A 24,753-nucleotide genomic window follows, 5' to 3' on the forward strand; every position below is an offset into this window, starting at 1 on the left:
TAATCTTTTATCTGCTTTTTGGATAGTTAAAAAACTATAATAATTAGATAATATAAGATTATATGGTCCTTTGTACTTTAAGTTATAAGAATGTCGATGTTTGTAAAAAATGCTGCTGCTAGTTACCTGGGTGAATTTAATGGAGGGAGAAATCCATTCACTGAAGAATACGAGGTTCAGGAAAAATCCAGACTTCATGGAACAGTTCGTGCAGTGATTAAAAGTAGAGATAAGCCCATTCCAGAATATATTCCCTCTGAAATTCAACACATGATTAAATCTGTTAGAAAAAAAGCTTATCGAAGAGAATTAATGTTTCGAGTTTCTGGAATTAAATTTGGATGGCTGAATGTTCTACAGTTGCTCCCTGTAGTTGGTGGACTTATTGGGCTCTATTTCCAATATAGTTTAATCCTAGAAATTCAAGAGGTTATTGGTAAGATTCCAGCAGATCTAAAGGCCAAATTTTCCTTTAATATTATTGTTGATTTTTTGTTAAACTTAATACCCATTATTGGTGATTTCTTAAGTGCCCTATACAAGCCAAATTGTAGAAATGTAATGGCTTTGGAAGCTCATTTGGATAATCAATATAGGCCAGGTAAATCAGAAGGTTTCTTTTCTTCTTTAACCCATCATAGCAAAAAAACTGAAGATTACCCGCCATCATCAGTTGATACTAAAGTTGATATTCTATCTGGAGCTAATACTATAAATAGTTCAGCATTTAAGCCTTCAGAACCACCAGTATATTCTCCTACAGATCCAGCTAGTAGTGACAGTACAAGAATTCCAACTAGCGGTTTATCTGCTCGTGCGGCTGGGTCGCCTGCACATATTAACACTAATACAAGAAAACCAACTTCTAGTAAGTGATTAGAGCCTTCTAGTTAATTGTTTGTTCTTTTAATGTATTTTCCATATTCTAGTAAGCCGCATTGGGATCTAATTAATTATTTAATTGTTTGTATTATTTTTCTAATGAATATATATTATCTGGAAATTTTAATAGTTAATGTTTCAAACTGTGCAAGTACATTATCATATTTCAGCTACCAAGATTTGAAATTGTTTACATTCTGTCTATAGGCGTTATTCCTAAAATTCTTAAACCATTATGCAAGATATGCCTTGCAGAAGAATATAAAGCTAATCTTGCTTTGGCAATTCTTTTCTCTTCATTATCCACCCAAAGTGTTTTATAACAACTGGATATTTGATGAGTCAAACGAAACAAATATAATACCACCGTAGATGGTTCTGAATTTTCTAATGCCTTAGATAATACTGTTGGGTATTGTGCCATTATTCTTACTAATTCGATTGCTTCTTTATCATCTAATAATGAAAAATCAAGGTTAGTCAAAATATTTCTCATATACACTTGATTTTTATCTTCAATAGACTTAAGTCTGCAATGTGAATACTGTAAATATGGGCCTGTATCACCTTCGAATGAAAGCATTCTATTCCAGGAAAATTCATAATTAGTCGCCCTTTTAGATTGCATATCCTGTATCATTACCCCAGAAATTCCAACTTTATCTGCAGTTTCCTTTGGATTTTTAATTTGTTTTAATTTGTCCTGGTCCTTTATCATTTGAGCATACATTTTTTCTTGAGCTTCATTTAGAATAGTATCTAGGAACACCACTTTACCTTTTCTGGTTGACATACCTTTCACCATTCCAAATGAAATATGTTCTAATTTGTTGACCCAATCAAAGTTCATGAGCTTTAACGTTGCAAGTAATTGTCGAAAATAAAAGTCTTGTTGGCATGCAACTACATAGATCATTTTATCAAACTTGTATTTATTATACCTCTCAAGTGCTTCACCTATATCCCTAGAAAGATATATTGAGGTTTTGTCCGACTTTTGTAAGATCGCTAGACCTAAGTCCTCCTCTATAGTAGTTAAGTTAACCACCATGGCGCCATCTTTTTTTTTCAATAAATGATCCTCTTTTAATCTATTGATTACGTATTCTATTGTTTTCTTAGGCACCTTTGATTCCCCGCAATAACTATCATATTCAATATTCAAACGAGAATAAGTTTCAATATATTTATCAATAGATAATGACCGAAAGTTCCTCCAGATATCCAGAGCTTCTTCATCTCCATTTTCCATTCTTTCAAAAAACTGTTTGGCCTCCCGATCAGTTTTACGGTGAATGTCTGGGAGATCATTTTCTCTTGCAATATCTTGGCTTATTTTGACGTATATCTCGAACAAATGATTAATAGGGTCCTTTAAAAAATCTTCTTTAACTCCGTATTTTTCAAATCCAACGGCTAATAAGCCAAATTGTTTTCCCCAATCTCCTAAATAGTTTAATTTTGTAACTGACCAACCCATTGTATCATACAAATTTGATAAAAATCCACCTATAATTGTCGACCTTAAATGGCCAGCATGAAAGGGCTTTGCAATATTTGGGGACGAAAATTCGATAATTACTTTCTTACCTTTACCTTCATTATATCTCCCAAAATTTTCTTTTTCAGTCAATACTTTTGGTAGAAGTGTTTGGTATATATATAGTGGATTAAGAAATATTTGAATGAATGCGTTATGAGCAACAATCGTTTTAATATATTTAGAACTAGGAATAGTGTTAACCAGTTTTTTTCCAAGTTCTGTGTAGTTTGTACCTATTAGTCGTAACTTGGGCAATGGTAAAATTAAATCACCTAATGTCGTCTTTTTAGGTATATCAATTGCATCATGTACTAAGCTAGTATCAATTCCAAGTTGAGTTGCAATATGATTCGTAATAAACAGTTTGGGTTTTTCAAAAACATCTTTCTCATCACGTGCATATGATGTATTATCTTTAATTTTTGAATTCTGAGAATAGTTTTTTTTATTGTGTAGACAGCACAACTCATATTTTTTTGTTGTTAGGACACTGTTATTGTATCTATTCTTATTAGTATATAAGCATCTCCTTAAGGAATAAGTAGTTAAAGTCTTTAGGATTAACCTATTATACGATTTATATATTCTCGTTAATTGCAGATATCTGAAGCCAGCATTTTTGGTAAATATTATCATTTGAAATGGTTATTGCAGCAATAATCACTATCTGTTAAAAAAAATTGGAGATATTTTGTTAAAATCACGATTATTTTTTTAGTAAATTAGGGGTATCTTCTTAGGCGTTGCCATGAAAAATCTCTTTAAATGTTAAACTAGATCTTTCTTTTCTTCATTTAGGGTCTCGGTATCTTAACTAAATAATATCTAGAGGAAGCCTAATAGAAATTCGATTATTTCAGATTTTTTAAAAAGCGCGTAAGATATAAATAATTACTGTCCAATATTTACTAGTATGTATGTCTATGAATAGATTATGGTTAGTGCGTAATAATTATAGAAAAAAAGGAGAAAAAATTAAATTAAAATCATACATAATGAAATTTTATAAATCTAAAGAATGTATAAAGTAATATCTTTGAAGAAAAATCATTGAAAATCGTTAAAAATTAAAAGAGACCATTGAAAGGTTAATAAGAGATTAGGAGAATGTGCAGAAAAAGTAGAATGCAAAAAATTAAAAATGAAATTAGAGAGAAAGGAATATTAGTCAAAATACAGGAAAATTTTTGTAATTTGGACTTTTATCAAAAAATTAAAATTAGAAAGATCAGAAAGTGGAATGCAAATTAAGTTTTACAATAAAAAAATCATAATTGGATAATAATCAAGTTTATTTACCAAACATTTTCTTCCAAGCTGGTTGATCATCATTGGCCATAGCAGCAACATCATAATCAGCACCTCTTTCAGATGGTGGAACCCAAGAGGCGGATTTCCATGGTAAGACACCTTCTTCCCACATAACGTTGACATCTTCCAAAACCATACCTTTAGTTTCTGGAACAAAGAAGAAAACGTAAAACCAGGCGAAAACTAAACAACCTAAGAAAACGTAACCGTAGTAGAAGTTAATAGCACCAGTAATGAAAACGGTGAAGAAACCAATAGCAAAGTTCCACATTTGGTTGGAAACAGTAGCTAAAGCCATACCCTTGGCCTTAACCTTCAATGGGAAAGATTCAGAAATAATAACGAATGGAACTGGAGCCCATGAAGTAGCGAAACAGAAAATAAAGAAACAGGAGAAACAAATCATACAGTTACCAGCACCTTGAGAAGTGACACCACCGTTCTTACCCTTTGGCCATAATCTAGTAACACCAACAGAAGCAAAGACAACCATACAACAGGTCATACCAGCGGCACCCCACAATAAACAAGTTCTTCTACCGAATCTATCAACTAAATACAAGGCAACAAAAGTGGAGAAGAAATTAACAACACCAAAAACAATAGAAGTTTCATAACCATCTTCTAAACCGACAGCCTTGAAAATCAAAGTACCATAGTAGAAGAAATAATTAGCACCAGTCAATTGTTGCAAAGCTAATAACATAATACCGTTGATAACTCTTGGAAGAATCTTGTGTTTAGTATCCAACATATCACCCCAGGTGGCGGTACCTTCAGCTCTTTCCTTGTCGACAGCAGCTTGAATTTCATCAGCTTCCAAAATAACAGCTGGATCATCTGGAGAAACCTTGTTGGACTTGGCAATAGAACGTTTACCATCTTCGTATCTACCCTTTTCAATCAAGAATCTTGGAGATTCTGGAACGAATAACATGGCACCGACTAAAAACAAACACCAAGCAAATTGTAAACCTAATGGGACTCTCCATTGACGAGAATCATCATATTTTTTAGTACCGTAGTTAGCACAGTAACCTAAGAAAATACCCATGGTAATCATCAATTGGTAACAGGAGACCATAGCACCTCTTAAATGTTTTGGAGAGACTTCGGAAATCAACATAGGAGATGAAATAGCAATAATACCACAACCTAGACCAGCAACAATTCTACCAATCATATATTGGTACCAAGCCTTAACAGAAGCAATTTGAATAATAGTACCGACGACGAAAATAATAGAAGCAATAATAATAGCCATACGACGACCATACATATCACCCAAACGACCTAAGAAGAAACAACCAATGGCTTGACCAATGTTGAACATGGAAGTCAGCAAACCAGTTCTAACCTTGGACAAATAACGAGTGCCAGAACCACTGGTAGAACCAAATCTAGCCAAGAAATCAGTATGAGATTCAAAACCACCAATGGTACCAGAATCCCAACCAGAAATGTAACCACCGAATGCAACCATGACACACATGATACAGACTGATAAATAGGCAGAGGCTGGTTTCTTTGGGATATCAATAGCAGCTTCTGGGGTTAAAGATCCAGTATCAGAAAATTCTTTTTTCATATCATCGTCTCTGTTAGAGTAGGAACCGGATACCATTGATTGGGATTCAATGGCACCTTCAATTTCCGTGGCGATGTCAGTTTGTTCTACAGGATGAGTTTTGTCGTATTCAGACATGATTAATATTTGTTTGAATAATAATCTTGATGTGTTGTCTTGATGTATAACATTAAAGAAAGAAAAGTTGTGATAAAAATGAATTTAGATCAAATAATGTGAGGTATTTATACAAATTTTTTTCGATATTTTTCATGAATTGTCCATTCTTTTGATATCGGATTTGGACTTCAAGTTGTTATACTTACGTTTCTTTGTCTTATGCCTATTAAAGCCAAGGCTTTTAGGAATACTGTTATTTCAATCTGCATGATTTCTACAGAGCTTACGAATTAGGTGATATATCCTATGCAACTTGAAAATAGCTAACCTAGTCATTAAAGTGCAAGATTCTAATATATCTATTCTCTGGAGAAACGAAGAAACTCTTGTAGGAGCAAGTATCTTTCGAAGAAAATATTCTAGTTTTCAAATTTTTATATCTGGGGAAAAACTAAAAAATACCTCACATCAGTTCACACATTGTGATGAAGTCAGCCAAGACAGGAAACATGTCAGCCGGCAGATACTGGAATATCTTGTTGTTTTTCCCTATAGTTTCCTATACTGGAAATACCCCAGGTTGTTCCAGGTTCAAGGCTTCAAAAGACCCCACTTTCTGAACACTAGAACAAACTTTTTCCGTACCAAGTTGAACCAGCATACAGAGTGCACCGACTCCACTCGAATCTGGGGAGAACAGACATCCCTGGAGAACTTATAGAAACTAAGTAGCTGGAGAATCTGGAGCACCCAGATCAAACGAGTCTTGTTTTTCCGTTGCTACGGGTCTCGTGTGGCGGTAGGCAATTGATGGAATGTCCTTCGGGGAACTGTAATCCGACTGGTATTGATTGACCTTACTTGGCTCGGAAAAATAATATCGGGCAGGAATTTCTTCGGAAAAATTGCTACAGGAAAAATACTACAGGAGATCTACGGCATTCCATACTAAGAAAATTGCAGTTTTAGGAAGGAGACCACGTAGAAAGTAGTCAAGGAATATTCTTTGTATTCTATTTTGTTTAACAAGTGTGTGTGTCAGTACTACCACAAAATTAGTTGAAATTATTTCTTGTACTTTTTAGAAATCCGGATTTTGTTAGGACATCGGAATATCTTTATTGTACGAAGGCAGTAGAGCAGTGTACAATCTTCAGTTAATTATTGTCGAGAAAAAAATTGCTATATTTTATCCGGTATGGTTTCTCCTACTTGGTAACTAATACAATTTGGTCTACAAAATTTCTTGAAACACTTATTTCCGTCTTAAATTTACTGGGCGGAAGTTACATGTATTGTTAAAACAATAACTAATATGTAGAGGAATAGGCATTCATTAAATTATTATAAAATCAAACTGAGAAATTGGTCACTATTAAAATAATTGAATTTACAATGGTATCATTGTCGGACAAATATTTGTCACAATATTGATAGAACTAGTTTTGATCTTTCTGTCGTACATATGAATTATGAGGTATTGTTTGTATCAACACTTGTCTTCGAAAATATTATATGTTATTGGTATAGTTCTTCAATTTTATCCAGTATTTGTGTTTTTAAAAAGTTCTTTTTTTCAAATGGATAAAAGATTTTTTTTACTTTCTGTAACTACACTTTTATTCATTTTTGGAAGCTTTTTCTTATCTTTATCAAGAAGAACATTCTAATCTTTTGGTTTTATGAACCTCTCTTACTCGAACCTAGATATCTGTAGTCTTGACGCCAGAATTTAGTTCCATAGTTATAATCTAACAAAAGTCTTCGTCTATTTAAATTATATCGAACAAATGCCAAAAAAAATTACAGTATATTTTTACTTTAACTAAATTATTTCATATAACATATTATAGTGAATGATCCTCAAGGCTCTATATATTGTAAAAGGAATAAATATTCTTAAAGGTATATTAGTAGTCAGGTGCCGAATTATGTATTTATTATTGTTTTGTTATTCCAACACTCAATCAATTTTGAAAATTTAAGTCTTAACGAAAAAAACGATAAATAGCGAATAAAAAAAAAAAGATGTGTAGAGACTATTATTTAATTTTAAAACATTAATCTTGGATATATTTTATATTATACAATAAATTCTAAGACAGAATGGGATATTTAACATTTAAACGAAAATTTATCGCAAGTATAAGTTGTATTAATATTAGAGTCCGACATTATTTAGAGAATAATTCTGTTGTTAATAGTAAAGTTATATTATAGAAACCTCCTACCCTTCTAAGTAGGAGTAAAATATATAAAAATAAATATAAGAAATACAAACTTATAAACGAATTTATGCAGGCTATTTATAAGTTTCAATTTTGGACGAGAAGAGCCAATTCATGTTCTATACCTAATGAAAATAGTTTCACTTAGCTTACCTGTTTAGTGTATCATGATAATTATAATTAGATATATAATATTATGACACATCATTTACTTCAATAGTTAATCTTATGACACATGAATTACCTAATTGGGATTTTATTAGTATTATTATTTGTACATCATACTCTTCTATTATTCCTAAACTAGTAATTATTACTTGTTTACGCATAAAGACCTATTATATTTATTAACATTCATTTTCAACAAAAATATTGAGGCATCAAAAGAGTATGAAGTGATATATATTAAAAATCATAACTACTTAACTAACGTCTGACTAACTATCAGTATTGCTGCTCACCCTTCTTAAAATTAACCAGTTAAAAAAATAGGAGTTTTTTTCTTTTTATATAAAATAATAGATGAAATATCCCTCCAATCTTAAAGTAATGAAAATTTATGAAGAATGACTTCATAGAGACATCTATATAGATATATTATCAAAATTTCGAAAACTTAATTTTAAAGTAGCTCAAAGTTTGTTATAGATATTGATTTACTAACGACAGAATTTTACCAAAATAAAGAAGCTTGCACATTTCTTATAACAATCCACTTATTAGTTGTTTGAAGTGTTTTTTCATAAAAACATGAAATAAAAAGATATAAAAAAAAATTGAAAGTTCTTCAAAGTTCAACAAATATGTAATAAATTTAACCAGTAAAAGTTAAAAAAAAGTCATTATTATTTATTATTTGTTATATTTCTTTGTTATTTAAGAATATCTCTGAATTAAAAAAAAGTAATTATAAAAATTTTAAAATCGTTAATTAATGTTTACTAAACATTTTCTTCCAAACTGGTTGATCATCCTTTGCCAGTTCATCAACATCATAAGTAGCACCTCTTTGAGAAGGTGGAACCCAAGAGGCAGATTTCCATGGTAAGACACCTTCTTCCCACATAACGTTAACATCCTCTAAAACTAATCCTTTAGTTTCTGGGACAAAGAAAAAGACGTAGAACCAAGCAAACACCAAACAACCTAAGAAGACGTAACCATAATAGAAGTTAATAGCACCTGTAATAAATGGAGTGAAGAAACCAATAGCAAAGTTCCACATTTGATTGGAAACGGTACCCAATGCCATACCTTTTGTTTTCACTCTTAATGGGAATGATTCAGAAATGATGACAAATGGAATTGGTGCCCATGAGGTAGCGAAACAGAAAATGAAGAAACATGCAAAACAAATCATACAATTACCTGCACCTTTTGAAGTGACACCACCATTTTCTCCATTAGGCCATAATTCAGTTACACCAACTGAAGCATAAACAACCATACAGCAGATCATACCGGTAGCACCCCATAACAAACAAGTTCTTCTACCGAATCTATCGACCACATACAAGGCAACAAATGTGGAAGCAAAGTTAACAACACCAAAAACAATAGAAGTCTCGTAACTATCTTCTAAACCAACTGCTTTGAAAATAGTAGTACCATAGTAGAAGAAATAGTTAGCACCAGTTAATTGTTGCAAACCCAGAACAATAACACCCATTAGAACTCTTTGGAAGACTTTATTCTTTGTGTCAAACATTTCTTTCCAACCAGCTTCACCTTCTGCCCTTTCCTTCTCGACTGCAACCATAATCATATCAACTTCAGAAATAACAACTGGGTCATCAACTGGAAGCTTATTTGATTTTGAAACTGATCTTCTTGCTTCTTCAATCTTTCCCTTTTGTACTAAATATCTTGGTGATTCTGGAACAAACAACATACCAGCTACCATAAATAAACACCAAGCAAATTGCAAACCTAACGGAATTCTCCATTGACGAGAATCATCATATGTTTTAGTACCGTAGTTAGCACAGTAACCTAAGAAAATACCCATGGTAATCATCAATTGGTAACAGGAGACCATAGCACCTCTCATTGCTTTTGGAGAAACTTCCGAAATCAACATTGGAGATAGAACAGCAATCACACCCATACCAACACCAGCAACGATTCTTCCAATGAAATATTGATACCAAGCTTCAACAGAGGCAATTTCAATGACATTACCGACAATGAAAATGATTGAAGCAATAATTAAACCCATACGACGCCCATACATATCACCGAGACGACCTAAGGCAACACATCCAATGGCACAACCAACATTAAAGATGGAAACAATTAAACCTGTTCTTACTTTAGACAAATAATAAGTACCATCAGCACGTCTGGTACCAAATCTTATCAAGAAATCGGTATGGTTGATGAACCCACCAATAGTACCAATATCCCAACCATTAATGAACCCACCAAAAGCAACCATTAAACACATTAAACATACTGTAATGTATTCTGTAGGATTTCTTTTTGGGATCTCTAGTAATGGTTCACCTACAGACAAATTTGGAGTCTGCGTTTTTTTCACGTTAAGAGCATCGTTATCTTGTACAGACGTTAGTATTGAGTTTAATTCTTCAATTTCAGTAGAATTTGAAGAACCTGTAACCGAAGGGTTCAAATTATTATTTCCTTCTGACGACATGATGAAATAATGAAAGGATTATATGATGTAAATTTTTTGTTATTTCAAACTATTAATATTAATAAAAAACTATGAGGGGGGTTTGAAAATATTTGTTCTTTTTTTATTTTAATTTTGTATGTATATTTGATTTTTTTTACAAAATAATTAAATACAAAAAGAAATATTTCAATACTATCAAGGTGTATGTATCCTTTTATATATTTTCCACATAAGAATCTTTTTGTATTTTTATTCAAATATTCAAATGTGTATTGACGAAAAAAATATAACAAGAATATACCTATTTGCCAGATGCAGCCCGCCCATCAAAGGAGAACATTTTCTGACTATATAGTAAATCATCACTATCCATTGAATATAATATAGCAAACTAATATTTTTATTTTATGGTGGAGCTTCTACTATTGTTCCACCCACCCTGAATCACCATTTATATTAGAGATGATCATCGCCACTGACAAAAAGATTCGAGTGAGACATATCCCATTCCAATATCTAGCGCGAATTTCAACCGTCCGCACCAGTAATTCTGATTTCGGATTGTAAACTCCCTGTTGAAAATCTTTGCGGGGAAAAGGGTGCAAAAAGGAAAAAAAGGGTCGATCAACTATAAATGAAAAACACCCTTAACAGAGGGCATCCTTTAATTAAAAAAAATGGATAGGCGGGGTATTTACAGATGAAAAAGGGTATAATTATGACAGTTAATAAAGAAGGTGTATACGATTAACATAAAAAAAATTTGGAACGTCGATTCCAAGTAAGCTTTACTTTTTTTTTCCTTTTTTCCCCTAATATATCCAGCTATTAATTGCTTGGCCCCTTAAGATTTAATTTATCTTTTGGAAAGATGCAAAGTTATACCACCCGATCTTCCTGAGGAGATATTTAGATGTTACCAATTTCTTGAAAAGAACATTTATTCGATCTAACCAAGTGGAATTTCGACATTGTAATATTTTTTTTTGCTTGTTCTCTATCAGAAATTATTACGCCTTCTATCTTCTATAGTTACTTGTAGTAATTCCTGAGTAATAACAACAATGAAGTCTTTAACTTAAAGGACTATAGAAATCGATTGGTATGTATTTTGTCTAGATACGTGATATATAATAATATTAGTTTCCAGATTTCCAGACCACTCTTGTTGATACTTTTCGTTTCTTTCTTTTCTCTCTATATCTTGGTCATAGTGAAAACTTTTCATCTTCGTGTTTATATATTCTTGTAGATCTCATCTCATCTGAATAGAAAGTCGTCACGTGACTTCAAAACCACTGCGCCAGATATTAATAATGGAAATTATTGTAAATATGTGACAGACATGATCTTGCATAGTAAAGCATAAATGTTCCTAGCTTATTTTTAGTGTCGGAACTATATGGTATAATTCCTTCCTATAAACATCCCTGCATATCTAAACAGTGTATCTATATTTATGTGATGTTACAAAATAATACTATTTCAATTTATGCACCGAGTAATTCAGCTTGTTAAAAGACATCACTTAATACGTAATGTTTTTCACCAAATATCCAGAATACGAACGGTTGAATTTTTCCGTGCTATGATACCCGCGCTTATTATGCTTCTGATATTTAAAATGACTTCAACCATCGGTCAAATAAAAATTGACTAATTAAAACTTTCCTATAAAGTTAACCGTGACTGGCGGATCGGCTATGGTACATATATTTTCCCAATTAGTACATATCTGTACGTATTAGGCATACATTTATTTTAAGATAAGAGCCATAATAAGTAACCGTTGAAAGGTGTGATTCTTAATATAATCTTAACTTTTCTTACAGTAACCAAATGCCTAACTCTTAGAGCTTATTGACAAAAACAAGATGATGTTCCGATAAAATTAGTTGTTCCCTTGTACTAACTATAAGGGACAGAGCTTTATTTCGTGCCCAAATCAAACTTAAAATGTAGATAGTTCAAATAATATAAACAAAATCATATTGTAGATGTCGGTCTTATAATTTTTAAGTCTTTTATTGTAAGTTTCGAAGTCTCAATTTCTTAAAACACTATATATAAATATACATATGTATATACATTTACGAGGTAAGCATATGCTGCCAGAGAAAAATGAAGTATTTATAAAATAATTTTTTTGAAAACGTACGTCTTAAATCAAAAAAAAAAAATGAAAATAATGGTGAAGAGAATTTTATAACCTATAGTCATACAGAAAAGCCAAAGTGAAAAATGTTAACATGAAAACTGATAAAATATAAAACAGTTGCATTTAAAAAAAATAACGAGATGAAAATAATGAAAGAATGAGAAAAAATTATGATAATAAATAAAAAAAGAAAGAATTAATCTTACCAATGAGCTTGTCATGAAGATAAAAAATTTAAAAAATTGAAATAGAATAATGAAATATTAAAATGTTATAATATCATGAAAGTAATAAAGATGCATAGATGTATTATGGCTGGATAATGGAAGTAAAAAAATTACGAATTAAAATGGAATTACTTACCAAACATTCTTTTCCATATTGGCTTATCATCTGTTGCCATAGCGTTAATATCATAATCTGCTTCTCTTTGAGAAGGTGGGACCCAATTGGCAGACTTCCATGCTAAGACACCTTCTTCCCACATAACATTGACATCTTCTAAGATTAACCCCTTAGTTTCTGGAACTAAGAAGAAGACATAAAGCCATGCCAAACATAAACAACCTAAAAAGACATAACCGTAGTAGAAGTTAATGGAGCCGGTAATGAATGGAGTGAAAAAACCAATACAGAAGTTCCACAATTGATTAGATACAGTTGCTAAAGCCATACATTTTGCTTTCACTCTTAAAGGAAAAGACTCTGCGATGATGACATGAGGAACTGGCCCCCAAGTAGCAGCAAAACAAAATAGGAAAAAACTTGTGAACACAATCATACAATTACCAGCACCCTTGGATGAAATACCGGCATTTTTACCTTCTGGCCATAATCTAGTAACACCAACTGAAGCAAAGACAACCATACAACAGATCATACCGGCACAACCCCATAATAAACATGTTCTTCTACCAAATCTTTCAATAATATACAATCCAATAAAAGTGGAAAAGAAATTGACAGTACCAATAATAATTGCACCTTCATAACCGTTCTTCATACCTACAGTGTGGAATAGAAGTGTACCATAGTAGAAGAAATAATTAGCACCGGTCAATTGTTGTAAACCCATTACAGCAATACCATTAATCACTCTTTGTAGAATTTTATGTTCCACATCTAAAAGATCTTTCCATTTTGCCTTACCTTCTTCTCTTTCTTTTTCAATAGCAACTTGGATATATTCAGCTTCATAAATAACAGCTGGATCATCAGGGTTTACTCTATTAGATCTACCAATCGAACGCTTTGCATCCTCAAATCTACCATTTTCAATCAAATATCTTGGAGATTCTGGAACGAAGACCATAGCAGTGATTAAGAACAAAGCCCAAGCAAATTGTAAACCTAATGGAATTCTCCATTGTCTCGAATCGTCATAGTACTGTGTACCATAATTAGAACAATAACCTAGGAAAATACCCATTGTGACCATTAATTGATATGTTGCAACTAAAGCACCTCTTAAATGTTTTGGAGCCACCTCAGAAATTAACATAGGGCACAAAACTGCGAATAAACCACAACCTAGACCTGAGACAATTCTACCAATCATATACTGATACCAGGCATGAATAGAAGCAATTTCAATAATAACACCGGCGATAAAAATGGAAGCTGCAAAAGCAATACCAATACGACGACCATACAAATCACCGACACGACCCAAGAAAAAAACACCACATGCTTGACCAAGATTCTGTGTTGCAGTTAATAACCCAGCTCTAACCTTGGACAAATAATATACACCACTTTTATTTCTTGAACCAAATCTCCTCTTAAAATCGGGATGCGATTCAAACCCACCAATAGTACCAGTATCATAACCGGGAATATAACCACCAAATGCAATCATTACACAAATAATACTTACAGCAATATAAGCGGATGCTGGTTTCTTTGGAAGAGCGATATGAGATACAGTATCTTCATCGGCATCATTTTCGCTGAAATTATCCTTATCTTTTGCATCTTTGGCGGAATAATCTGTTTTTATTTCAGAATCTGATTCTGGAGTTGTTGAAAAGTTGTCATTTTCGAGTTCGTTACCAATTCTTTTTCCAACAGGACCTTCCTGAATACCATTCTCTATTTCGGCGACAGTATCTACTAGCGATGACATTATATTATGCAAATTTAAAATGAAAAATATCTAAATAAGTCTGATAAAATGTTTGTTTTTTTAATCTTTTTTTCGTTACTTTGGATTAATAAATAAAAATGATACGGAGGTATTAATATAAATGTTCCCTGCAATTGTATCAATTATATTTGAAAGCTTTTCTTGGTTACATCTGATTAAAGAAGAGAATCTATAAACCATTAAAATATATATTTAGCAATTTTACTGGCTCTATTTATAAGAACCCAACACTTCAATTTCTGATAATGGGAAGGAAATTGGTAATATTTCATCAAAAAAAACATAAGTGACTAGGTGCATTTGGAGCTGAATAAATTACTCATGCTTACCCCACAATAGCTCTGTTTAACGTTTTTTTATTTTAAAAAAAGCATTTACGTTATTACAATTGGAAACTTTTTCTAGCTGCGAAATGCCTGTTTGTTGACAAGTATTATACAAATTCAATTAACCTCCCCCCCCCCCCCCTCCATAAGACGTATGACAAATAAGCATTTGTTTTACTATAATTACTATTACATGCCTGATATCACTGTAGAAGCTACCAGCTTTTTTCTAAACTAATATTAACATACGACTCCAATACCTTAAAAATATACGTCAGTTGTAATTATTTGATGTCTAGGCAACAAAGACCGGGGCTACGGATATCTTTATAGCTTACCTAGGAAACCGCAATCCAGATTGATAAGACAATATTATCCTACCTCTTTGTAACCACACACTTTATGATACCAAACCCAGGTATACGTTTAAGGAAACCCACATCCCACGTAACTGATTCAAGTTGTGAATTTTATTACTGTGTTAGTATGATACAAAATTTCCATTATGCGTACTGGCTCTAGAACCATGGAAAGATATATCAGCGATCGACGCTATACATCTAAACATTATCCAACGAAAAACTGGAGGTCAGGTAAGTAACATAGTAAGGACACATCCGACTTTTTTTCGTTTGTTTACGCGTTAATAATAGACCATATATTCATGGCAGAATAATTCCTTCTTCAGAGCGATTCTAGATGTTTTCCAGTTTATTTATTACGCACCAAAGTTCTCCTTTGGGAACTTTCTTAGATCAGGCACTATCGCCTGAATATTTCAATGTTGTTATTCCGGGTACTCTGACGCGGCGCTTTCTAGGTAGGGTCAAAATAATTCTCCGGTTTTGCAGTCAACGAAGAACCTGGGGAACAATTAAAAAGGAAAGTGGCGGAGATCGTGAACTTTTCTCGGAAAAGATCGTACTAATAAAACTGGAGAAGTTTATTCCCTTGCAAGGTAATATCGTCATTTAAGTCCGTACCGCGGATTACCGGATAATAAGTCACTTTATTCGTGATGCTAAGGGATATCTGAAAGGTACTTAAAAGACAAAACATTGTTAGTTATATCACCGTGTGGTCGTATGAGACTAATTTTCTAGGTAAGCCTCTTTGTATTGGCTAGTTGCCAAGACTTCGAGACATATGTTCTGGATGCAAGAGGTTCTTAGAAACTGTATGGGTAGCACTGCCAAGACCAAGACCAAGCAACAAGGTAATGTTTCAGATACAATAGCTGGTAGGAAAACGTAAAATATTTAAAGTGGTTGCAAATTTGAATGACTAGGCTAGATTGGATTCTGGCGGTCTTAAAATATAGAATTACTCCGAGGCAATCAATTGATAATACCGCTTATTAAGACTCGTTACAGAATACCTACACTTTTGCAGAAGGATAAGAGAAATACAATTAAATAATTTAAAATAGCTCATTGTTTCTTTCTCGAATAGTGAACATGTTAACCCTAACATTAGCTTTTTTTTTGTGTTAAAATCTATCACATCGTATACGTACAGGATTATAAGGCCAGTATCTTGTCATCCAAATAAATGAAAGTGGGGAAGTGCAGTGCTAATGGGTTTTCAATGAAAAAGTAATATTGCTCCAGTATGGCATTGTAATATTATTTTAACGTTAGTATTATATTCGGCTCGTTTAACAATTGTTTTACATTCAAAGATACTTGAATAGTACTGTTGAATTAAGCTTTACTCTGGGTGTGTAAACGGGAGTATAAAATTTGTTTTATTGACATTTTCTCATTGATACATACCGATGTTATTCTGAAACCAAGATCAAAATAATGATAATTTCAAGACCGACACAACGAAATTACCAACCTTATTACTCCATAATATCGCTTGAAAGATTTGCCCAACGTTTCACTAGAAGTTATACCCGATACGCTATCTTTCTTTTTAGATCTGGAAGAATAATGAATTAAAGTTTGTATATGAGCCGAGATGGTTGGGGATACGGAAGACTGTAGAATATTATATGAGTTGACCATTTAAAGAATTACGATAGTACCGCTCTTTAAACCAAATAATATGAAGTTTTGAATTGTGAGAATGTCTTTCAGAGTTTCACCTAAATTTTATATAGATATAGAGAGGATTTTATTTTTGCTTTGGGAAAGTACAATAAGCTGTTGAAATTAACAAAAATCATATTTTTTTTCCTACACTGGATAGCTATCAGTTTGGTTGAAGTTTTCATCATATTCAATAATATTTTGAGATAGCAAGTTTTAGGAAGAAAACTTCAATGACAAGATAACTTTTTCGCACATAAAGTCTGTATCGTTCAGAATTAAGCTCTTTGCATTTGAGCATTAGGAGATGATAAGAGGCAATGCAACCTAGTTATAATAGAAAAAATAATAATAAAAGAATGCTCCACTATGACATTACTTTTATCTTATTAAAGTATACAATATTTACAATGCCTAACAGTAGTCGATTTGCTCATACAAATATATCTCTTAGCTACAAGTCAACAAAAGTTAAGAAGAATCAACAATACGTAACGAAGTGGTTTTGTCATAGTCATATTGTAAACTAACAATCTTGCAAATTGAAGCAGCAAATAAAAGAAACAAGAAGAAACGGTCACTGGGTTGTAACGCTGATAGTGTATTATTGTTGGGAACTAGCAGAATGATCTTGTACTTGTCATCTAATATATCGTTCTTTTATATACTTCCTTTTTCTCTTATTCTTAATGCAGTAACTTCAATTTCTCGAGCTCTTAGAAAACTAACTTCTTGAAATGTAGCATCTTTGACCTCGGCAATAGAGCTTTTTAATGTTTTTAAATAGATCGAATAAAATTCAGTGTAAATAGCAATCGACTCACAAGCAAGACAAGTATCATTTCAAGTGATAAGATAATATATTTTAATGGAATAACACTAACGATGATTTATTGTGTTTTTAAAACGTTCTATTTAAAAATAAGCAAGTGTGCGTTTGACGGCTATTCGTAACTCTCAAAGTAATTCCATTATAACACAGTTATCAATCAGTTTTTTTTTTTGAAAGGAGCTATAGTTGGTAAACAACATTATTTGTAAACTGTTTATATGTATTTTCATTCTTGCCACAACAGTATATCGCAGGTTAATTAGCACTATGAAGAGCAACTTACGACACACACGACCTTGAATTACTTCATATTCTTATATATATAGGTACTACTTTGTCCATCTTTTAAAAAGAACGTGCCACTTTGTAGTAGAATTATTATTAAGATGAAAATTCTAACTCTAATTTAAGGCTGCTCAATATATTTTGCCGAGGATAAAAGTCCAACAACTCAGACCTAGGCTTAACTAAAATAGTCCCCACACCAATTTCCAAATCCTATGGTTAATTAGAATGCCCGAAAGTAAATATATCCGATATAACCAATTTTCGGAGTATTTGGAATTTCTGTAGGAAACGACTTGGGAAAGAATTCCTCAGGGGGAAATATTACCTTCTTTGACCTTTCATCTATTGTTTCCCATCTTGAAAGGGTGAACTTTTTTACTATTCCCCCCTGTCTCTTCTAAATACTGACATGCTATTTTGAATATATACTCCAGAATTAAACTACAAGATTGCTAGAAGATAATTTAATAGCATTCCGGTCTCATTAAACATCAAAGATAAATGCTACCTTGGACCACAAGCCCCAATTCAGAATCAATTTTCTTAGAAATACAATTTCCAACCGAAAATATAAATATTTTGTTAGAATGAGAGAGTTTTATAAAACTCTTAACCTAAATGCCATCTGCATTTCTATCACAATGACGTTATTTTTGGTGCTATTCTGTAGATTACAATTAAATAAGCTATAGTTTTAGGAAACACCTGAGCAAAAATTTTTTATTAACAACATAAAAAAATAAGAATACTGTTACAACTGGTGATTAAATAATAAAATAATGCTATAAAATCCAATACTAAGGATAATTTTTCACATGGAATATACGTCATAGATTCTATATGTAGGTATAGCTCTTTCAATCATTGGACACTGACATAATTTCTTCATGATAATCTTAATAGCTTTTCTGCTGACTCAGCATAAATATGAATGGAATTTAGTTAATCTATCAATTTTTCTTCAGCTAGTGTTTGAAGTACGTACAGTCTTAGTACCAAGAAATCAAATTCATATTTTTTTTTACAATTGTTATTTCCAATTATAATCTTGCCTACAGTATATTTTTCGAAATACATTATATGGCTAGAACCCACTAGTTCTTAATGCACTATCGCTTGTATATTTTTTCTTTTATCAATTTTCAAGGTTGGAAAAGAAGTCTAATATTAAAAAATTGTTAATGGAGTAATAATAGGAGAATAATACTAGCTGTTACATTCTATTTAAAGACAATTATTGGATAAAAAAACCTTGGTCATAAAAGTAGGTATGCTAAAAATTTAGAATGTTCTGAAGAATTTACTTTTAGACATCACACAAATTACACAATAAACACAATATAATTATCGAGAAATTAGTAATTAACGTTGTAAATATTAATTGATTAAATTAAATATACCTCCGCTCTATTGCCAAGTATTATTTATGAACACTTCTACAAAAGGCGCTTGTAACGTGATGTCGAGAAATTAAATACACTATTATATAACTAAATCGCTATTATATTGGGTGTACTACTTACTTTACAGTATAAATGAATACCTGTGATGTTACAAACGGAGCAACTATTTGATGTAAATACATCTATATATCTTAGATTTTTTCCTAAAATTATATTGCCAAGCTTTTAAATACTTAGATATTATCCTGTTTAATTTTTTTTTCCCGCAATTAACTTCCTATATTCAACAAAAATGTATCAGCGTATCTCCTTCAACCAAAATGTTACCGGAGATAAGTAAATGCCACCATTTTCGTTATTTAAGAATCTTTGGTTAAGAGGAAATGAATGGCGGAGAATTGTACATTAGAAACCATTACCATTATATTAGGGAATTGTTCCAAAACTATCTCTTTTTGGCTTTTTTAGGAAAATTTTATAACCTTTCGATTTCAGGTTTAACTAGTTCGTCAAATAATATCTGATGAACATCTATTAAAAATCATCATAAGGAGTAATATTTTGAACAGGCTACATGTCTATAGATGAGAATTTACCTCGATTATTAAAAAATTACGTATATCTATTGTAAAGATAAATCCTAAAATCAAAATGTAATTGCTGAAAAAAGCATTCTACTATTTGTCTCGATAACAAAGGTTGAACCTACCCATATCTTCTTTAAAATCGGCTATATAAAGTTAATAATAAATTCAAAAAAATTTTCTTGGCATTTTTGAAGTTCTTTGGCAACTGCAGAATAGCAATTTGACGTAAGCAATTTTTGCCACTGCTCTCATCTATTAACAAAAGAGCTCTCCAATTCAGAGATTTTTTTAATACTAGACACTATACTAGAATGCCATAGGAGTAATATTTATTACATATTTTTACCAAGAAAACCCATCTGATGTCTTTTTATTCCTTCGATACCCTTAACAAAAGAAAACAAGACAATTTATTTGTTTTACATCTTTCACTAAAACTTCAAGTGTGACAAGGTCTTTATTGATTGGGTAACATGCTAATTTAATTTCTAATTCCAATACAGTCGACATTTTCAATTTTCATAGTGAACACATATCATCCTATCTTTATAATTATTTTTTTAATACCGTGGATGAAAAAACATGATATTTCCGTCAATAGCTGACGCAATATGGAAGATTCCTAGAATGGGAATACCCGTCGTTAGAGGAACTACTGAATTTGCTTCTACCCAACTTCTTGGGAATGAACTAATTCAGCTATTTTTTTATCCAACGGATTATTGAAGGCTCTAGGAAAAAGAATAGTGTCTCAGAATCAGGCATTAGCCCCCAAAAAATTGTGGGTTTCTAAGCCCAGGTAAATGTGTCTAAGAAGTCTGCTCGACTTACAATCCGATGCCTATGTCGGGCTTATAATTCTTCTAATACCACTTATATTATGTTATTATCTACCATTCCAATTTTAATCTTGAATATTATAACACCGTCTCCACGGACTTAAATTGTGCGGGGACTTCTTAGCACCCGGGCGTTTCCTTTTCCAGGAGCAACCAATTTAGCCACGAAATAGTCCCCGCGTTTATCATTGAAGAAAATAGATGTAGGGATAGCCGTATCAGGCGGGCTATGGAAATACTGTGATGTCTGACAATCGGCTATTTTGGAAAGCATGATCCCGGACCATCATACTTCATATATTCCAGAATGATACATCAATTACGAGATTTGTGGGGCTAAATATTCTAAGGACTACAGGATTGGGGGTCCTTGCGGGGCATATTGCTTGCCAAGACAACGAAATAATCTTAGAGATATGTGACAAGAGTTGTTGCTTGAACTACCATGACTGGACAGCTTACCTTCAAGGGTATAAACTGGATGAGCTAGGGCATAGTAGTGGGTAGAATTTTATGGACATGAGCAAGGACTTCTATGGCAATATTATTGTTTCATTTACCATAGTCTTTTGACAAGAGTTATTTGTGGAGAGGAAGTGTCATATAGCAGTATGCTTGCTTGTTCTTTTTTTTATTTTTCTTCAAAGTTATCGTAGTGATCTGGGTGACATTATTTCTAGCATATTTTCATATTCATGAAGTACAATGAAAATGACACTAATGTTCCGTATCCCGGACTACATATATCATTTTCACACTTTATTATTGGTTTAAAACCAATGTAACATCAATCATAGCAGAATTAACTAGATACAATTATTCCCATTTTTGAATTTTAAAGGCAACTAATGTTAACTTTTGAAGACATTTTCTCCAGACTTTCGAAAAAGCAGGAAATGTATTGGCCTCAATTCATTAACTGATGAACAAACAACTAAAGCCTAATAAAATTCTTAATACGGAAAGCCTACGAAATAGAATACGCGTTAATAGTTTATAGTCGATATAATAACACATCCTACCCCGCAAATCAATAAGGAAAGCGATATTGGTTAGAAAAATACGATAACCATATTATAATTCGTCATATTAACTCTTGTCGACGGTCTTATAATTCATTACACTATCTACATTATGATGGGCATCGGTACATCAGCATTGCAAATAGAAATCACATCATTAGTTAAGTATCTTTGCAATGAAAACCCTGGCAACAACCACACAAAATTCAAAAAAAAAATTCAGAGAAGTTTCAAAATAACTTGATATATAAACCAGAGGAGTCTGGTTAATCAGTGAACTATACTTGCAACTACTTCTTTCTATTTTCTTTTTTATTGTATAATACCAATCACCACAAACATTGCTAATAAAGCATTTTCTACAAAAAAGAAAACTATTAATTATTTAAATCTACTCTATTATAACTTACAATGACAGCCCTGGTTGAAACTTTGGAACCAGGCTATTCAAATTCCCAAGATACCGATGTTGGGGTATTTTCAAACATTTCTGGTAAAGAAGCTGATGATATCAAAGAGGATTCCCTAGATTTACAGGAATCTAGTCAAGAGCTTGTGATCCCAAAAAAACCTGCATCTGCATATGTTACAGTTTCTCTTGTCTGTATTATGATTGCGTTCGGTGGCTTTATCCCTGGTTATGATACTGGTACTATTGGTGGTTTTGAATCTCATACTGATTTCTTAAGAAGGTTTGGTTCTTTACGTAAAGATGGTACACATTATCTACCAAGAGTAAGAGCTGGTTTATTGACAGCTATGCAAAACATTGGTCAAGCCTGTGGCTGCTTTTTCTTAGGCCGTGTTGGTGATTTGTATGGCCGTCGTATTGGTATTGTTTTTGCTACCACTATTTTTATCGTTGGTACCATTATTCAAATTGCATCTGTCAAAGCTTGGTATCAATATATGATCGGTAGAATTGTTGCCGGTGTAGGTTGTGGTCTGTTCCCTGTGCTGTGCCCAATGTTAATTTCTGAAGTCTCACCAAAACATTTAAGAGGAGCTTTAGTTTCTTGCTATCAATTAATGGTCACTATGGGTATTTTCTTAGGTGATTGTACTAATTACGGTACCAAGGTTTACCATGACTCTCGTCAATGGAGAATTGGTCTAGGTTTACAATTTGCTTGGGCTTTATTCTTAATCACTGCCATGCTTTTCGTTCCAGAATCTCCAAGATATTTAATTGAAAAAGGTAGATTAGAAGATGCTAAACGCTCATTAGCTAAATCAAACAAAGTATCCGCAGATGATCCAGCAATTATCGTAGAGGCAGACCACATTCAAGCCGCTATTGCTAAAGAAGAAGCTGAAGGTAAAGCTGCTTGGCGTGATCTTTTAGATACAAAACACTTCATCTTGCAAAGAGTTTTGAACAGTATTATGGTTTTAGCTTTACAACAATTGACTGGAGCTAATTATTTCTTCTACTACGGTACTACCATTTTCAAGGCTGTTGGGTTACAAGATGGTTACCAAACAGCCATTGTTTTCGGTGTTGTTAACTTCTTCTCAACCTTTATTGCTCTGTATGTTGTTGAAAAGGCTGGTAGAAGAACTGGTCTATTGTGGGGTGCTGCTGCTATGATATGTTGTATGTGTGTCTTTGCTTCTGTCGGTGTCACTAGATTATGGCCAGAAGGTAAGAAAGCTGGAATTTCATCAAAAGGTGCTGGTAACTGTATGATTGTCTTCTCTTGTTTCTTCATTTTCTGTTTTGCTACTACTTGGGCCCCAATCGCTCACGTTATTATTGCCGAATCTTTCCCATTAAGAGTTAAAAGTAAAGGTATGGCTTTGGCTACAGTTTCAAATCAATTGTGGAATTTCTGTGTTGGTTTTTTCACTCCATTTATTGCGGGAGCAATTAATTTCTACTACGGTTATGTTTTCATGGGATGTTTGGTATTTTCTTGGTTCTTCGTTTTCTTCTTTATTCCAGAAACAAAAGGTATGGTTTTGGAAGATATTAATGTTATGTGGGAAGAAGGTACTTTACCATGGAAATCTGCTAATTGGGTCCCACCAAGCGAAAGAGGTGCAGATTATGATGTTAACGCTATGGCTAATGATGACCAACCAGTATGGAAAAAATGTTTGGTAAGTAGTTTAGCCAATCATCATCTTTTTCTTCGCTTATAACTATTTCTACATTACAATTTATTTTACCTAATTTTCGAAATTTTACATTTACGTCATTTTATTATCATTCATATTCTTTGTCATCTATTAATCTCTCACTCTTTTTTAATTATTGTGTCCTCTTCGGGTAAAGATACTTATTTCATGAAATTATTTCTATCTCACTATGTTTTCTTTTATTCATTTTCAATATTAGTTTAGTTAACCTCCTGAATTTCTAATTCATTGTATAAAATATATCGGTACGTTTCTATTTTTATTTAATTCATATATACTTTGAATACAATAGCTCACATTAATGTACAATGTGAATAGTTTTACAGCTATATTAGTGTTAAAGATTTCCCATTAATGCAAGCACTGGCTATTATATGCTTCATTGCAATTTCTTAATTTTCCAGCTCATTGGAAAAAATACGTAATTAATAGTTAAAAAGTATTTACTAAAACGTTTTCTGAGCAACTTAGCTTATCGTTTATAAAGTTCCAAATATTAAGATTTATATAAACCTTCGTAATTATATAACTAAGAAGGCGCACTCAAAAATGAAAGAGTCTTTCCTACTTATTGTGAGTTAGAAATCAAAAAAACTTCCAGCTATTTATTATACTATGAAAAAAAAGTATACATTTATGTAGGTATATATAATCAGATTAAATAAGGAAAAAATACATAAGCCAA

General features: G+C 32.4%; 6 protein-coding genes across 6 annotated transcripts; 2 read left to right on the plus strand and 4 right to left on the minus strand.

Moving 5' to 3' along the window:
* Nucleotides 1-90: 90 nt before the first annotated feature.
* Nucleotides 91-876, plus strand: TBLA0A03370 (DUF4112 domain-containing protein; the record flags this gene model as incomplete). Its single annotated transcript, XM_004177608.1, has 1 exon — nt 91-876. One exon carries the CDS (start codon nt 91-93, stop codon nt 874-876), a length of 786 nt encoding a protein of 261 aa, XP_004177656.1.
* A 196-nt stretch (nt 877-1,072) lies between these two features.
* Nucleotides 1,073-3,061, minus strand: TBLA0A03380 (arginine--tRNA ligase; the record flags this gene model as incomplete). The annotated part of the gene is made up of 1 exon (XM_004177609.1): nt 1,073-3,061. The coding sequence occupies one exon, from the start codon at nt 3,059-3,061 to the stop codon at nt 1,073-1,075; it is 1,989 nt and encodes a 662-aa protein (XP_004177657.1).
* A 655-nt stretch (nt 3,062-3,716) lies between these two features.
* On the minus strand, nt 3,717-5,441 carry TBLA0A03390 (sugar porter family MFS transporter; the record flags this gene model as incomplete). The annotated part of the gene is made up of 1 exon (XM_004177610.1): nt 3,717-5,441. The coding sequence occupies one exon, from the start codon at nt 5,439-5,441 to the stop codon at nt 3,717-3,719; it is 1,725 nt and encodes a 574-aa protein (XP_004177658.1).
* Nucleotides 5,442-8,582: 3,141 nt separating this feature from the next.
* TBLA0A03400 (sugar porter family MFS transporter) lies at nt 8,583-10,307 on the minus strand (the record flags this gene model as incomplete). Its single annotated transcript, XM_004177611.1, has 1 exon — nt 8,583-10,307. The coding sequence occupies one exon, from the start codon at nt 10,305-10,307 to the stop codon at nt 8,583-8,585; it is 1,725 nt and encodes a 574-aa protein (XP_004177659.1).
* A 2,495-nt stretch (nt 10,308-12,802) lies between these two features.
* TBLA0A03410 (sugar porter family MFS transporter) lies at nt 12,803-14,572 on the minus strand (the record flags this gene model as incomplete). Its single annotated transcript, XM_004177612.1, has 1 exon — nt 12,803-14,572. One exon carries the CDS (start codon nt 14,570-14,572, stop codon nt 12,803-12,805), a length of 1,770 nt encoding a protein of 589 aa, XP_004177660.1.
* Nucleotides 14,573-22,337: 7,765 nt separating this feature from the next.
* On the plus strand, nt 22,338-24,071 carry TBLA0A03420 (sugar porter family MFS transporter; the record flags this gene model as incomplete). The annotated part of the gene is made up of 1 exon (XM_004177613.1): nt 22,338-24,071. The coding sequence occupies one exon, from the start codon at nt 22,338-22,340 to the stop codon at nt 24,069-24,071; it is 1,734 nt and encodes a 577-aa protein (XP_004177661.1).
* Between the last annotated feature and the right edge of the window lie 682 nt (nt 24,072-24,753).

Source organism: Henningerozyma blattae, chromosome 1, assembly GCF_000315915.1.
Source record: "Henningerozyma blattae CBS 6284 chromosome 1, complete genome".
Classification (NCBI taxonomy): Eukaryota; Fungi; Ascomycota; class Saccharomycetes; order Saccharomycetales; family Saccharomycetaceae; genus Henningerozyma; species Henningerozyma blattae.